We start from the raw sequence: 14,372 nt of genomic DNA, 5'->3' as shown, positions 1-14,372 counted from the left end.
CATTGTAATCAATAATTTTTTGTTGTATTTTCCTATTAGAAAAGTGTCATCGATGTTAATAACAGGCTGAGCATGCTGTCATCCGTCAATCATTGGTTTAAATGTCCATCAAATACATTTACACATAGATGTGTTGAGTTTTGTACCATGAGTTTCAGTATCAATGAAAGAAATTGTGCATGGATTAAAATGTATCAAAGCGCTAAAAAATATAAGAAGTTTAGCGTAAGAAGTCATTCAATCGCCATAAACATTTGATCTAACATGATAGTTGTACATAGATGTAATTTGATTTCGGATGTTGTTTACTTTGAGATAAGAACTCTATGTAACCTGGCCTAAATATAGAAACATAATTTATAATATGACATAAAATAAATAAATTTATATGTAATATAAACTATTCAATATACAGTTTTATTACGTGTGTAATCATTATAAACGTGAATTTCTTGTGATCTTATTTTAGTGTCATAAAAAATAATTGTGTTCGGCAAGTAGTTTAGTGGTTACAAACAACCCATATTTTTTTGATTTCATCACTCAAATTCTTCATGGACAATCTTTCACAACACATGATGCCTCATATCGTGTGTTGTATCACTTTTCACAACATGAAAATTTCTAGAACTTTTTATGTAATATTTTTTTATAGCACTTATTGCAAATTGTTTATCTACAAAAGATTGACTTTTAAATAAATTATAATCAAGTGAACCGATGTTTGAACAAGTATCTGAATTAACATTAATCTCTACAGTTTCAAACCAATGAGCAGTTGGAATATGTTCATCATCGTTGTGTTGGGTTTTGGGCTCATATTAATTAGAGTTTATATATTGTAATTGGGCTTTAAGCCTTTATTGGGCTTAGGAGTAGTAGTTTAGTCTTTTGGTTTTTGATGTACTCCTATAAATAGAGACATTGTAACATAGGGTTACTTGGACCATTATTAAATGGAAAATCAATATAATGGACGATTTCTCGAGGATGTAGGCATTGTTGACCGAACCTCATTATATCTTGTGTTTAGATTATATCTTTTTTTCTCAACAAGTGGTATCAGAGCATGTTTTAAGAATATTTATCCTAATCTATTTATGAAGATATGATAGAAACCCTAACCACCATTGAAGAAGTTGTTGGTTATTTGAGAAAACGACATTGGTTGTAGAAGAATTAGTTGTTGTGAAGATTTGAGTCGAAATCTTCAATTGCTAAGAAGATGTCAACGATCGTTAAAATATTTATTAATTCTAGGTGACGGTGTTTTGAGAAGAAGACAATGGTCTTTTGTTCTTCTCGAATGCGCCAATGGGTGCAGATGATAAAAAGTCGTCGTGTAGGGAGCGATACCAGAATGAAGAAGATGAGGTATATATTTTTGACTTATTCTAATTTGGGAAATATAAAAAAGAAAAATAATATATATATATATATATATATATATATATATATATCCATATATATTATATATGTATATTATGATATAATATAATATATAGTGAGAAGGAGCCAAGAATCTTTGAAGCGGTCAACAACTAAGACTTTATTTTAAGTCTCTTTTGATTTCATAAAATATGTTTAAGACTTATTTGATTCTAATTTTCACAAGTAAAGCTTTTTTTATTTTAATCAAATTCTCAAAGTTTTGTATACTTTGATCTTTGATTTGTATTGAGGCTTATTTGACTAAATTTCTTAAAGATGGAGAGTTGTGATTTATCTTTTAAGATATTTGATATTCGTCAATATAGAGATTAAAAATTGGAGTTGAAAAAGAAGGTGGAGTGCTTATTCGATGTTCCAGGTTATGGAAGACAGTAGATGCAACATGTAAGGGTTTTTTAATTAAATCAGGCATCTTTAAAGTTTGTTTGCAAGAGTGTGGTTTTGATATGTGTTTATAAGGGTCGGATTTATATTTGCATCAAACCTTGTGACTAGGTTTTGATTGGTAATCCCGGTAAATGCTGGTGCAAAATTGTCAAGTGGGTGTTGATGCATCAAGGGTTCTATCAAGAATGATAATTTCTAAGGTATGATTTGAGGGTGCATTAATCATATACATGGTTTGTTAGATTTTTCTATGCAGAATTTGACTAGAAGAATGTGGAGAACAAACAATATATCTTCATGCTTGTTGAAAATTAGTTGGAAGTTTTATTATAACTGATTGTTATCTTGGCATACATGAGTGACATTATTTCACTATGTCGAGGGCTTTGACTTGAAGAAATTCTCGGCTGAAATAAGTTTGGAGAGATTTTTCTTTGGAAAACGGTTATTGAAGAGGTCAAAATTAAAAGAGAGGTAAAGAGAAAATCTAGCAGTAGATTTTCGCCTACAGCCACGCAGGGTTCATCAAACTGACGATCGGAGATTCAAACGAAGTCTGATTGTGCTGAGATTTTGTCGAGAGGGTTGGTAACTCATTCCTCTACATTTTCAACGGTCGGATCAAGGTTTGGACGACTCGAAGTTTGTTTTTCTGAGGCTTAAAGTGTCTGCCTAATTTTCGTTTTATTTGACTTGTTTGGGACCAAAAATTTTGTATCTTTTTGGTTATGGACTTTTATCTTATTGGAAGAGTTAATCAAGATGAAGACGGTGGTGAAATTATGTGCTTTACACTTGACAAAAACATGATCGAGTATGAAAGTTGTTATCAAAATGGTGTTTATTGATGATAACATTGTCGACATGTTGACAGGGAAATCCTTCAGGCCAAATTGCAATATTGCATTGAGTTAGCGGATGATTAAGGATTGACATAATTCCAGTTAGGGTCGTCTCGTTCATTTCTGGGGCCTTGTGCGATCTAAGATTTGGGGCCTAAATTTTGAATTCAAAAACAATATTTAATAAGAAAATAAGCTTAGAGAGAGAAGGATTTCAAAGATCTAATTAAACTTTTGAGTCACTATTAAGAGAAGGATTTTAAAGAGAGAGAGCCAAGTAGAAAGAAACATAAAACCTAATTTATTTATTCTTATAGTACTGCATAAAAAAAATTGGGCCTTCTTAATTTTGGGACCCTAGGCGGTGGCCCATCTTGCCCACCCTAATAGCCGGCCCTGATTCCAGTCAACACACAATATGAATGAAAGACCAGGAAGAGGGAGACTAAAGACACTTATAAGTTGAGATGGAGACATCTTGAGAGCAACTTTCAAACGAACCAAGAAGATATCATTGCATTATCTTCTAATGTGAGAAGATAAATAAAACATTGAGTGAGATTTCTAATCATAAAAAAAAGAGCTAGATGGGAGACTCAGAAATTTGAAGGTGATGATTTTGTTACTTCTTTTGTTCTATCTTAATTGTATATACACTGTGGATCATAGATTAGAGGATTGAGATGATTGAAACCTTGAATGAGATTCTTAGTCATGAAAAAGGGGCTAGATGAGAGGTTCGATCAATTCAAATGAAAGGATATTCGATTTCTTTCAGAGAAACTATGGATGATCATTTGAAGCATTGGTGAAGACAATTAAAGAGAGATAGTGAATCTTAAAATAATATTCTTAGATTGCTAGGCGTTTTTGGATTCAAGAAACTAGAAGATTGCAAACTAATTTGGTTAAGGAGAAGTATGAGGTTCAAGTTGGTTGAGTATGCAACGTTCAAGGCAAGATGGCTGACAAATACTTTGTCAGATCTTGAGCTAGAGAAAAGATATGTCGTGATAGCCTAATTTATTTGTTATGAAGTAGGTGATAAAATTTTATCTTGGGTCTTCTCGCTTTCAAATCAATATCTTATATTTGAGGAAGTAGACGATGGAAGTTCGTTTTGGGTGTCCTCAGTTTTCGATAGATATCTAATTCTGAAAAAGTATATGATGAAAGTTTGTCTTAGGTATATTCGATATTTTGGTTTCAATCGATTGTTGGACATGAAAAATAAGACACTCAGTTTGTGGCAAACAAGGGTAAAGATTATTTTGACATAATAAAGAATTGTTAATTTTAGTTTCCACATATGTCAACGGGTATGAAAAAAGATTGGGAAGAGTTGTTGAATGTCTCTCATCGTTGAAATAACGTGGTTACCCAAATTTATTTGGTGTTATAAACTCTATGGTTTTATCTTCTAATGACTTTTTGAGCGATAGTGAAGGTATAATGATTTATCTCGTGAATGGCTCGAGCGGTGAAGATTGATGTGTGGCTCATAACTTTTTGATGGCGTGATATACGTGATGGTGGAGATTGTTATTCTTCTAAGTGCTCTTGAGTGGAAGTGGAGGTACGAAAAATTATCTCCAGAATGGCTCAAGTAATGGTGAAGATTGAAGTGTTGAACCCACTTATATTTGATGGCTTGACTTTTTTTTTCAAGAGGAGATTGATGGGTACGGCTCGTGTATTTCTAAGGGACGTAAAATTCGTCAAGGTGGAGATTGTTGTATTTGTAATTTATTAATCAAATCTAAATAAGCGCGGTATTCGCTCAAGGTGGAGATTGTTGGGTTTTGAGCTCATATTTAATTAGAGTTTATATATTGTAATTGAGTTTTAAGCTTTTATTGGGCTTATGAGTAGTAGTTTAGTCTTTTGGATTTTGATGTACTCCTATAAATAGAGACATTGTAACATAGGATTACTTGGACCATTATTCCATGAAAAATCAATAGAATGGACAATTCTCTGAGGATGTAGGCATTGTTGGCCAAACCTCGTTATATCTTGTGTTCTTTATTATTTTTTACCACTTTATTTATATATCTTCTTTTATTGTGTGTTTAGATTAGATTTTTTCTCAACACGTTGTCAGTGCTATGATCTGAGTCATATTGCTTGTCGTTTTGTATTTCATTGCATTCAGATTCATCATTTTCTAACTTATTTTCATGATTTTGATCGGCATCAACACCACTTAAGTTGTATATTACATTTGATCTTTCATTTTCGTTGAGAGGATTATCCATCTGACACAAAAAAAAATATTAATAATAAATTGTAAATACATAAAACTCAAACTAAACATAACTTAAAAAATCTAACCTTGTGAATCTATTTGAATTCTTAATACGATGAGAAGTTATCTATATAAAAATTTAGCACTAACATTAATTATTTAAATTGACAATACACTTAAAAGTTGATATGAATTATCAACTCAAAAATTGATATGAATTGTCTACTCAAAAGAAAGTTGGATTGATAATTCACTACAAATATAAAATTAAAAAATTGAATGAAAAATCGATATGAATTATTCACTCAAAAGTTTGATTGAAAAGTCATTATAAATAAAATATTGAATTAACAAATCACTGATATTATTTAACTAACTTAAGAATTTGAATGATAAATTATTACAAAGATAAGACTAAAATTATAATAAAATTGAATTACAAAGATAAAGTATGTATTTTATTTTAACGTTGATGTAATGTATAATATTTTATTTTTGTTTATAATATTTGTTTGAATTATTTAATTTAGTATATTTAGTTTTAATTATATATATTGTATTTATAAATTTATATATTATATTTATAAATTTATAGTAAAAATAAATTATATGTATTATTTTATTTTAATATATATTTTAATTAGTTTGATGGGATTGAGAGAAACTAATTAATAAGTTAATTAATAGTTTAGGAAGGGAGAGTTAATAAGTTAATTAATAGTTTAGAAAGGGAGAGTTAATTAAAATTTTAGAAGAATTAATTAATGAGTTAATAAATTAATAATTTAGAATAGAAGGAGAAAATGGATAATTTAGGAAATGAAATAAAAAGATGAATATAATAAGAAAGTTTGTTCAAAACTAGGTAGACATGAAAAGGGTTCTCCAAACAATTCTAAAAAATAGAAAGGTGGGTATAATACGAAAGTTTGTTCAAAGTTATATAGGCACATGTAATTAAAATAAGGGTGAAACTCACCCTATATAATTCCAAAGCTTATAGTACATGATTTAAGAGATGGAGCCTTGGAACAATCTTCCCGGAAAGGTGGTGCTCGTGACCGGAGCCTCGTCGGGCCTCGGTAGAGAATTATGTCTCGACTTGGCTAAGGCAGGTTGTCTCATCATTGCAGCAGCTCGTCGAGTGGATAGACTTAACTCCTTGTGCGACGAAATTAATCAAACAAATGAATTACCTTCTACTAAAACAGTTGTATTTGTGGAACTCGATGTCACGTCTAAGGAAAATAAAATTGTTGAGGCAGTGCAAAAAGCTTTGGATGCATTTGGACGCATTGATGTTCTAATCAATAATGCTGGATACAGAGGTAATTAAATATGAATAATTTTTGAATTCCTTTTATTTAATTAAAGTTTGTAATTAAACTAATAATTTATAAATATGAAAATATAGGAAGTATTAGTTCCGTTATAGACATTAGCCAAGAGGAATGGGACCGAACAATGAAGACAAATCTAGATGGTCAATGGTTGGTTGCAAAAAGTGTGATGGCTCATATGATCAAGACAAGGATAGCCGGGAGCATCATCAATATCTCTTCTACCGCTGGCCTCAACCGTGTCCTTGCACCTGGTTCGGTTTCTTACGTCAACTCCAAATCAGCACTTCACGCTTTAACTAAGGTGTCATTATCTCGGTGTCGAATCTGAATTTCTTTTCTATTTTATGTCATTTTTGTGATATTTAATTTTAAGAAAATTGTGATTAGGTTATGTCATTAGAGATGGGGAGATATGGAATAAGAGTGAATGCAATAGCGCCCGGAATTTTTCAATCGGAGATAACTGAAGAGCTTTTTAAAAAAAAATGGTTGACAAATATTGAAAGGAAAGGTGTACCATTGAAGAAGTTTGTCCAGGCGAATCCAGGGTTGACTTCGCTCATCAGATATCTAATTCATGATTCCTCCTATTATATATCTGGAAATGTATTCATCGTGGACTCGGGCTACTCCCTCCCTGGATTCCCTCTTTTTTCTTCACTTTGATAATCTTATGTACTTGTATTAATTATTTGTTCAATAATAAGAGTTTATGTAAGTGACTAATTGCAAGATGGTTGTTATTTATTTTGTTAATTAAAGACTTTGTGATCACTGTATAACAATGATGATCTAAAATATGTGCAGTGATCATTTTGAACTTAAATTTATGAGGTGCTTCTTAAATTTATGAGAAATAAATAAAATAATAATTTTATTTTAAACCAAAATTTATTATGGGGAAGAAGTAACAATTACCCAAAATAGCCACCGACCAACTGACCTAGATGTTTCAAGAAGTGGGTTTCATGAATCCAACTACCATTCATGTATGATAATGTTTTGTCGTCAAGCGAGTCACGGGTTTAGGTACAAGATACTATAATTATCGTTTTTGACAATTAGATTTCTAAGACTATCATTACCAACTCGAAATCTCAAATACCCCTCCATAATTTAAAATCTAGAGGCATAAATTAAAATCTAGAGGCATAAAGAATCACCACTTTCCAACCCGCAACAACACCCGTTTCCAAAGACCTAATTCCCATCAAAGAGTGATTTGACCTCTATAATGATGTAGCAATTAGACAAAAACGGTGGCAAAAATTTAAATTTATTTTATAAATTTGAACAATATTATAAAAAAAAAGCAGTGTATTTTATAATTTTCTATATAAATTAAAAACCCTTTTTAACTTATTAAACATTCTTTTTAACGCATTAAAATTTTGTAAACAATTAATATATAATTTTGGAAGATAATATTAAGAAAAACATCATTTGTAAAAATTTATAATAATAAAATATTGAAATTTTCATAAAAAAATAACAATGGTATGAATAAAAAAAATAGTCCCTAATTTTTTCAGTTCCAAATACCCATACCCAATTTAAGCCAAACCCGATCCACCCACCTGGGTCGGGATGGGGGTATATGTTGTCATGACAATTAACATTGTTTAGTGAATAATGAAAATACATTATAAAAGGTATGTTATGGCATTAGAGATGGACAATTATATTTAATTTTAATAGGGTGAGTAACACTTAGTTAAGTAAGGTTAATCTCAAGGAGTGGATAAAGTAAATAGCATGGAAAATGAATCACCCAACTAGAAACTTGTGTAAGCTAATTGCCATCACATGCAAGAGAAAACATTAATCTCAAAAACAGCAAAAATGATTGTCTCACAACAAATAAACATTTATGATGTCCAATAGTAATAAGCATATATCTGGCTAAATAATACCAAATCTCCTTCAACACTAAAGAGAAAAGCTTAGGCTGTGCTCTTCTTGAGCTTGGCAAGCTCCTGCCTCACAACTCCAGCTCTCTGCAATGAAATAATGATCCATCAAATTTTAAATAAACTCGCTATAGTTACTTTATTGTAGCTTCGATGAAGAAATTCATATAAATGATGCCCAAATAATGAAGGGGTTATTTTCAAATTGATGTAGGCTATTGAAAATCAGGTAAAAACACTATTTGGGTAAGAAACATAAAATAATTTGCATATCTAAATAGAGGTTGTTTAGGTTTGATGATAAGGTTTTAAGCATAACGAACCTTGATTTTAGCCAACATAATCTTAAATCTGTCAAAATCATTCAAGGCAGCCCTTCTCTTCTTAACAATCAACTTTCTACCCCATGAACTGTTCTCCCATTTGTTCTTGACATCTGCCACAACATTAGACATACATTAATCGATCAGATAATGGCATGAGAAAGAACAATCATGGAATAGTTACAGCGTGTGATATTACCAGCAGCCTCCATAGCAGCAATTAAAGTCTTCTTTTGTGGAACCCTTTTAATGTCGATCTTGATATCGGTCAAAGATAGTCTCTTGAAATTGATTTGGGTACGAACCATATCAGGGGAATCAACCAAAGCCTGTGCATTGAAATATAAGACTTAATAAGACAAATGAAATCCATTTTATACTCAATATGATGCAGTCAAGACCAGTTTCTTGCTGTAATGATTCAGTCTTCAGAGTGATCGCTGAATGAGTTTATACTCTTTGTAGAAATCACATTCAACAAATTTATGTTTTAAGCATAAAGTTTATTAGTCAGAAAAAACAGATATATGACTAAAGAATAGGAACTACCAAGAAACATTTACACAAACACAAATCAAAACCTTTAATTCTTCATTTGACTGATTGAAAATCAAACAAATAACCCTATTTCACGAACTGAATCAAACAGATATTAAAAATCTTCATGATATGTGACAAATAACTCCACTACCCATCAATTTCAACTCTTCCAAAATCCTTTCCAAGATTTACTATAACCAAATTTTACCTCTATCTAACAAATTCCACCATAAACAGCTCTACCATGATTTAAAATCTAAAATGTGCAAATCTCAATACTTTCCTACAGTTAGCATCAATGTTTAACTCGAATCAATCACAAAAGAGTAAATATATATCATACTCGGTTCTGATCGACAACGTCGACGATAACGACGAGCTTTCCGTAGTCTTTTCCATAGTTAACGAGTGCAACCCTTCCAATCTCAACGAATCGCTTGAAAGGCTGTAGAATCAAACAGATCCATTAACATAAATCGAATCCGAACATGAATAGATGAAGAAATACGACGAAGTAAACATGGAGAAGTATGAGGGTCGGAAAAAGACTCACCATTTTCGTTCGTTGGGGGCTGGGTAGGATTGAGCAAGACCTACTAGCACTGCCGCACCGAGAGAGAATTAGGGTTTTGAAATGAAAGAGAAAGCTTGTATATAAACGTATAGACCATATAGTCCTTCTAATTTATGAATTGACCCCTAATCTCTTCTTTTTTCCTCTTTTAACCTCTAAATAATTTTTTATTCGATTTATAAACCTACAAGTTTATGAGCCTTTTTCTCAAAATATTTAGGTGACTTCAGTAAGCCATTTATTCTTTTAGCGGATTCAAATAAAAGTTCAATAAAGAGAAAGTGCCACCAAAATGCACAATCAAATCCCATAAATAAATCCATTTCAGAAACTAGGTTTTATTCCTTTGCAAAAATATACTATTAAATAATATAATTATACATTAAATTTTTAGTTGTTGGGATGTTGGGATAAAACCGCGAATTTGGTTGGATTTAGTTGATGGGTCATTTCCCAATAGCGGACTATATGGTTTGAAATAAATGGTAGGATGTTCAGTGATCACAGTAGACTGATGCGTTCATAAAGATATTATTATGATTATGATTATAAAGAAGATCTCTTCTGAAAAATCGATAGTAGCGGTCGGGTGAACTCATTGATCTCCTTGAAGATTTCTTAAGTCGTTAATGTTAGATTTTATGTTATGTTTGTTGGTGTGCATTTTTTGCTTGTGTTTTCATTGTTGTTGTCAAATGGTTAACCTCACACTGATTTTTTTTATTACTCTTGTCGTTATACTTAACCAACTATCATTATTGAATAGATCTTTGGCGATCTGATCAACCAAGCTTTTTGGATTAATTTTAGCCGTTTTCATAAATTATCAGTTATATATTCAATTTGGTTGATTTGGTCGAATGAGACAATAATCAAAATTCATAGTTTAATTTAAATTTACACTAAAAAGATGTATATTTACACCATCAATGTTTTTTTTTTATTAATATAAATTTATTTCATTTTAATATCATATAAAATCGTAAAATTAAAATTATTTATAAAATCCTAAAAATTTACAATGTAAATTTTTACCATGTAAATTTTTATAATAGTAAAGGTTTAATTAGCTTAAAAAATTATTTAAATCAAACCCATTAGTCTCCTCTCAAATTTCAAAATCATATGAGATTTGAAGAGTATTGTTTTCAGCTTCATTCTGTTGAGAACCTTAACTTGGAGCAACAATTTAGGGGTTGTTTGACATTTTTTTTTGGTTATTCTAAATAACATGTAACAAAACATGATCAATGGTGATGAAAGGATCTCAACAAAAAAATCATCAAAGCATCCACATCCTATACAAAATAAAATTATATTTGTAATAACTTTAATTAAGTAAGATTAGATAATATTCACATATCTAAAAGTAGAATCTTGGCACATGACAATATTTGACAGGTTGAAAATGGGAAAGAATTGTGGATCAACCATTTTGAGTTAATGCCCCTTAACAAGGTCCTCATGTCATTGCATTTGCTTTAATTAAACAATCTCTCTTTCTCCCCCCCTCCCTTGAGAACTCCTAACCCCCCAAGAGGTCCAGACTCAACCTGGGTGGACGGAATTCTTCTCCGACCCCTTTCCTCTAGGACCTCGATCTCCTCTACCCAGATCAATTATGTTCATTTCCTTCTAATCTATTCTCTCTCTCTTAAGGTTCATTCATAGCTTCTCAATGCTTCCATTAGAACCTTAATTATCATTCTCTTAACAATTCTTCAAACTTTGCTTACAGATTTCTATGGTGTTGGTGGTGGTGTTGGTGGAAGATATATTGGCTTGAGGATCCATATTAATTAATTCTTTAGCCTAAATTATATACATATAGAACCAACCATGGCTACAAAGATGAAGGGCCTCTTCAAAGGGCTAAGATACATTTCTCAAATCTTTGGTATATCTATCTCTATTGCCCACTTTTTTCTTCATCTACGATTGAGTTGCGAAACCGAATTGTTTTTTGTTGCGACAACATGATATTGGGTGGTGGTCTCACTTGTGGGGTCAAATCGATATGCTTTTAGAAGAAATATTTGAATATCAATATCATCGATCTCATAAGTATCCTACCAAATCTCATTATCGAATCACTGTGGAGAAAGACATTTTAAGGGTTGCCTATATGGGTTGACTTATGATAGGTCTAACAAGTACATAAGTTAGGTTAGACCAATTCAAGGGCAACCTATCCAAAAATAATTACAACTCAATATGTGAAAACAATTTTTTCTGATTTTGTTGTATATACTCAATAAAAACAACTTATGGAATATTGTTAAACTTGATAAAAAAGAAAAGAAAATCAATATAACTAGAGCATGCCAATAATCTGATCTAAGAATCATATATGCAGTGCAATAGCTCATTTAGCATTTACAATATGTTCTTTGTCTTGGTTTATTTTGTTTGGGAGGTGATTATATTAATTACTACAAATTAATAGAAGAATTATTTATATATAACTACCAAACAAGGGCTAAATGGAGAAATTTGAATGTGGCAGATGAGAAACATAAGGAAATGCAGATTGGGGGTCCAACAGATGTGAAGCATGTGGCTCACATAGGATGGGAAGGTCCCTCTGCTCTTGATTCACCTAGCTGGGTAAGAACAATTATTTACCTTATAAATAACTTTTTACCATTATGCTATTATTATAGTTCATTGGTTTCTCTAAATGATAGATGAAGGAGTTTAAGTCAACTAATGGTGTTCACTCTGCACCATTAACAGTGACTGGTGAACCACAACAAAATGATCAAGTCAAATGGGTTTCTCAAGGTTCTTACTTTCTTTCACCCAAAACAAAACAAAACAAAAATCACTATATCTTTCATAGTATTAAACTATCTATTAATGTGTTTTGGTTTGGTTTGATTGTGTAAATTTGTAATTCTAGATTCCCATAGGATTCCTCGAGGAAGAATTTCACCTGACCAGCTAATTACACCTTCACAAACAAGGCACAACAGCACCAGAGAAGTTTCAGCATTATCAGATGATCAAGATCATGAATTTTCACGAAAGAATAAGAATTCAAGGAAGAACACAGGCAAAGACTCGTCAAGTCAACGCAGCAGGTCAGCCCGACAACCCATTAATTCTGGGTCCGATTCGCCTGTGAATCAGGAAGACTTGAAGAAAACAAGGTCTACCAGACAACCCAAAGAACGGGTTCATGGGTCAGATTGCTCAGATGACCAGGAAGGATCAAGGAGAACAAGGTCTACCCGTCAACCAAAGGTTCAAAATTCCGGGTCAGATTCACCACCTGTGGATCCAGAAGGTTCGGTAAAAGCAAGAAGGAAGTCGAAGGAGTCTGGGTCAGATAACTCAGTGGATCCAGAAGGTTCGGTAAAATCAAGAAAGAAGTCTAAGGAATCTGGGTCAGATAACTCAGTGGATCCAGAAGGTTCGGTAAAATCAAGAAAGAAGTCTAAGGAATCTGGGTCAGATAACTCAGTTGATCCAGAAGGTTCGGTAAAAGCAAGAAAGAAATCGAAGGAGTCTGGGTCAGATAACTCAGTAGACCCGGAAGGGTCAAGGAGAACGAGATCAAGCCGTCAACAAAGAGATCAAAATTCCGGGTCAGAGTCAGCACCGGATCCTGAAGGTTCGGTAAAAACAAGAAAGAAACCGAAGGAGTCTGTGAATGGAGTTTCAGTAAGATCAAAGTCCAAAGCCCCCCTTCCGCCAACATCTCCCCTCATGGATCTTGGCCCGGATCCGCAATCAGAAAATATGGGCGGATCCTATAATATTGAGAGGGATAATGGGATGTATTGAAATGTTGTGTTTTATCTCCCCAATGTTCAACAATAGCTAGAGAGAGAGTTTTATTTAGTTGGGAAAATATATATATGATTTTCATTCAATAGAATGCAGCAGCATGGAAATAAAATTCATTATTAACATGGCTAGCTAACAAAAGATAGCTAACCTTCAAAAGTTCAAACTAGTACTCCAATTCTCACTTGACCAGTTGAATAAGTGATTTCTCTTCCCCAACCATCTTCAATAAGAACAAGCATAACAAATAGTCTAGAAACAAACTGCATCATTCTCAATCCGACAAATCATGCAAATTCTCGTACCAAAATCTCATATAAATCTAGTTCAAGTGAAAATAGATTTATCTAAAATATCAAAGTTAAGTTGAAATGGTAGTTTTCAGATAGGCCAAATGAATGGTTAGTTTGATCTTTACCAGTACAGACATTGCATGGTTCCACTAAGATAGCGTCAAATTAGGAGTCATGTTTTACTTTTGTGTATAAGTGACCACCTACCTGAGTGGAATACAAAGAGTGTCTTTATTTGCAGGATCTAATTAACCCAAATGAAGTATGGCCTTCATATTGTATATCATTTGGTTAGTGTCTTTAGACTCTTTACCTGTAGGATCTAAATGGCCTTCATATTGTATATCATTGGTCCAAAGTCCAAACCAAATGAAAATGAGAAAAGCAAATACTACAAACCTTGCTAATATCCCAAAGTTCATGTTTGTTTAGTTGCAAGTATTTGTCCAAAATGAGTCACTAAGATTCTAAGAATAAACAATCCATGAACAAGATACAGCCTCAATGTGTTTATTTCAATGGTTAGTTTCTAGCATCAGTAAAGAAACAATAGTTTAAATGCATAAAATGGGTGATCATTTTGCCCTTTAAAGATGATAATTATAGAGATTTTAGCCGAGAAGATACTCCGATCAAATGGTGCTGCGATTTTCCGGCAATAGACAAGA

The 14,372-nt window shown here is 32.3% G+C and overlaps 3 protein-coding genes across 3 annotated transcripts; 2 read left to right on the top strand and 1 right to left on the bottom strand.

Annotated features, from left to right (window-relative positions):
• The first annotated feature begins 5,947 nt into the window (after positions 1-5,947).
• Positions 5,948-6,938, top strand: LOC124936951 (3-oxoacyl-[acyl-carrier-protein] reductase FabG-like). The gene is made up of 3 exons (XM_047477477.1): positions 5,948-6,257; positions 6,344-6,573; positions 6,660-6,938. The coding sequence occupies exons 1-3, from the start codon at positions 5,948-5,950 to the stop codon at positions 6,936-6,938; spliced, it is 819 nt and encodes a 272-aa protein (XP_047333433.1).
• Positions 6,939-8,023: 1,085 nt separating this feature from the next.
• On the bottom strand, positions 8,024-9,717 carry LOC124936355 (probable 60S ribosomal protein L14). The gene is made up of 5 exons (XM_047476851.1): positions 9,599-9,717; positions 9,389-9,490; positions 8,705-8,834; positions 8,506-8,618; positions 8,024-8,269 (listed from the first exon to the last, which is right to left on the bottom strand). Exons 1-5 carry the CDS (start codon positions 9,599-9,601, stop codon positions 8,216-8,218), a joined length of 402 nt encoding a protein of 133 aa, XP_047332807.1. The 5' UTR covers positions 9,602-9,717; the 3' UTR covers positions 8,024-8,215.
• A 2,555-nt stretch (positions 9,718-12,272) lies between these two features.
• On the top strand, positions 12,273-13,536 carry LOC124936638 (protein rtoA-like). Its single transcript, XM_047477151.1, has 2 exons — positions 12,273-12,403; positions 12,522-13,536. The coding sequence occupies exons 1-2, from the start codon at positions 12,307-12,309 to the stop codon at positions 13,406-13,408; spliced, it is 984 nt and encodes a 327-aa protein (XP_047333107.1). The 5' UTR covers positions 12,273-12,306; the 3' UTR covers positions 13,409-13,536.
• Positions 13,537-14,372: the final 836 nt, after the last annotated feature.

Source organism: Impatiens glandulifera, chromosome 4, assembly GCF_907164915.1.
Source record: "Impatiens glandulifera chromosome 4, dImpGla2.1, whole genome shotgun sequence".
Classification (NCBI taxonomy): Eukaryota; Viridiplantae; Streptophyta; class Magnoliopsida; order Ericales; family Balsaminaceae; genus Impatiens; species Impatiens glandulifera.
Note: the sequence above shows the minus strand (reverse complement) of the source record. Positions and strands in the feature narration are given on the sequence as shown.

Bases quoted from the DNA above. Each gene is read 5' to 3' on its own strand.
- LOC124936951 (XM_047477477.1), top strand. From the start codon at position 5,948: ATGGAGCCTTGGAACAATCTTCCCGGAAAGGTGGTGCTCGTGACCGGA. The intron at 6,258-6,343 runs GTAATTAAATAT...ATGAAAATATAG, and splicing joins CAATAATGCTGGATACAGAG to GAAGTATTAGTTCCGTTATA. The intron at 6,574-6,659 runs GTGTCATTATCT...AATTGTGATTAG, and splicing joins CACTTCACGCTTTAACTAAG to GTTATGTCATTAGAGATGGG.
- LOC124936355 (XM_047476851.1), bottom strand. The intron at 8,835-9,388 runs GTATGATATATA...TTCAATGCACAG, and splicing joins ACGTTGTCGATCAGAACCGA to GCTTTGGTTGATTCCCCTGA. The intron at 8,270-8,505 runs GTTCGTTATGCT...ATTTCATTGCAG, and splicing joins TTATGTTGGCTAAAATCAAG to AGAGCTGGAGTTGTGAGGCA.
- LOC124936638 (XM_047477151.1), top strand. From the start codon at position 12,307: ATGAAGGAGTTTAAGTCAACTAATGGTGTTCACTCTGCACCATTAACA. The intron at 12,404-12,521 runs GTTCTTACTTTC...TTGTAATTCTAG, and splicing joins AGTCAAATGGGTTTCTCAAG to ATTCCCATAGGATTCCTCGA.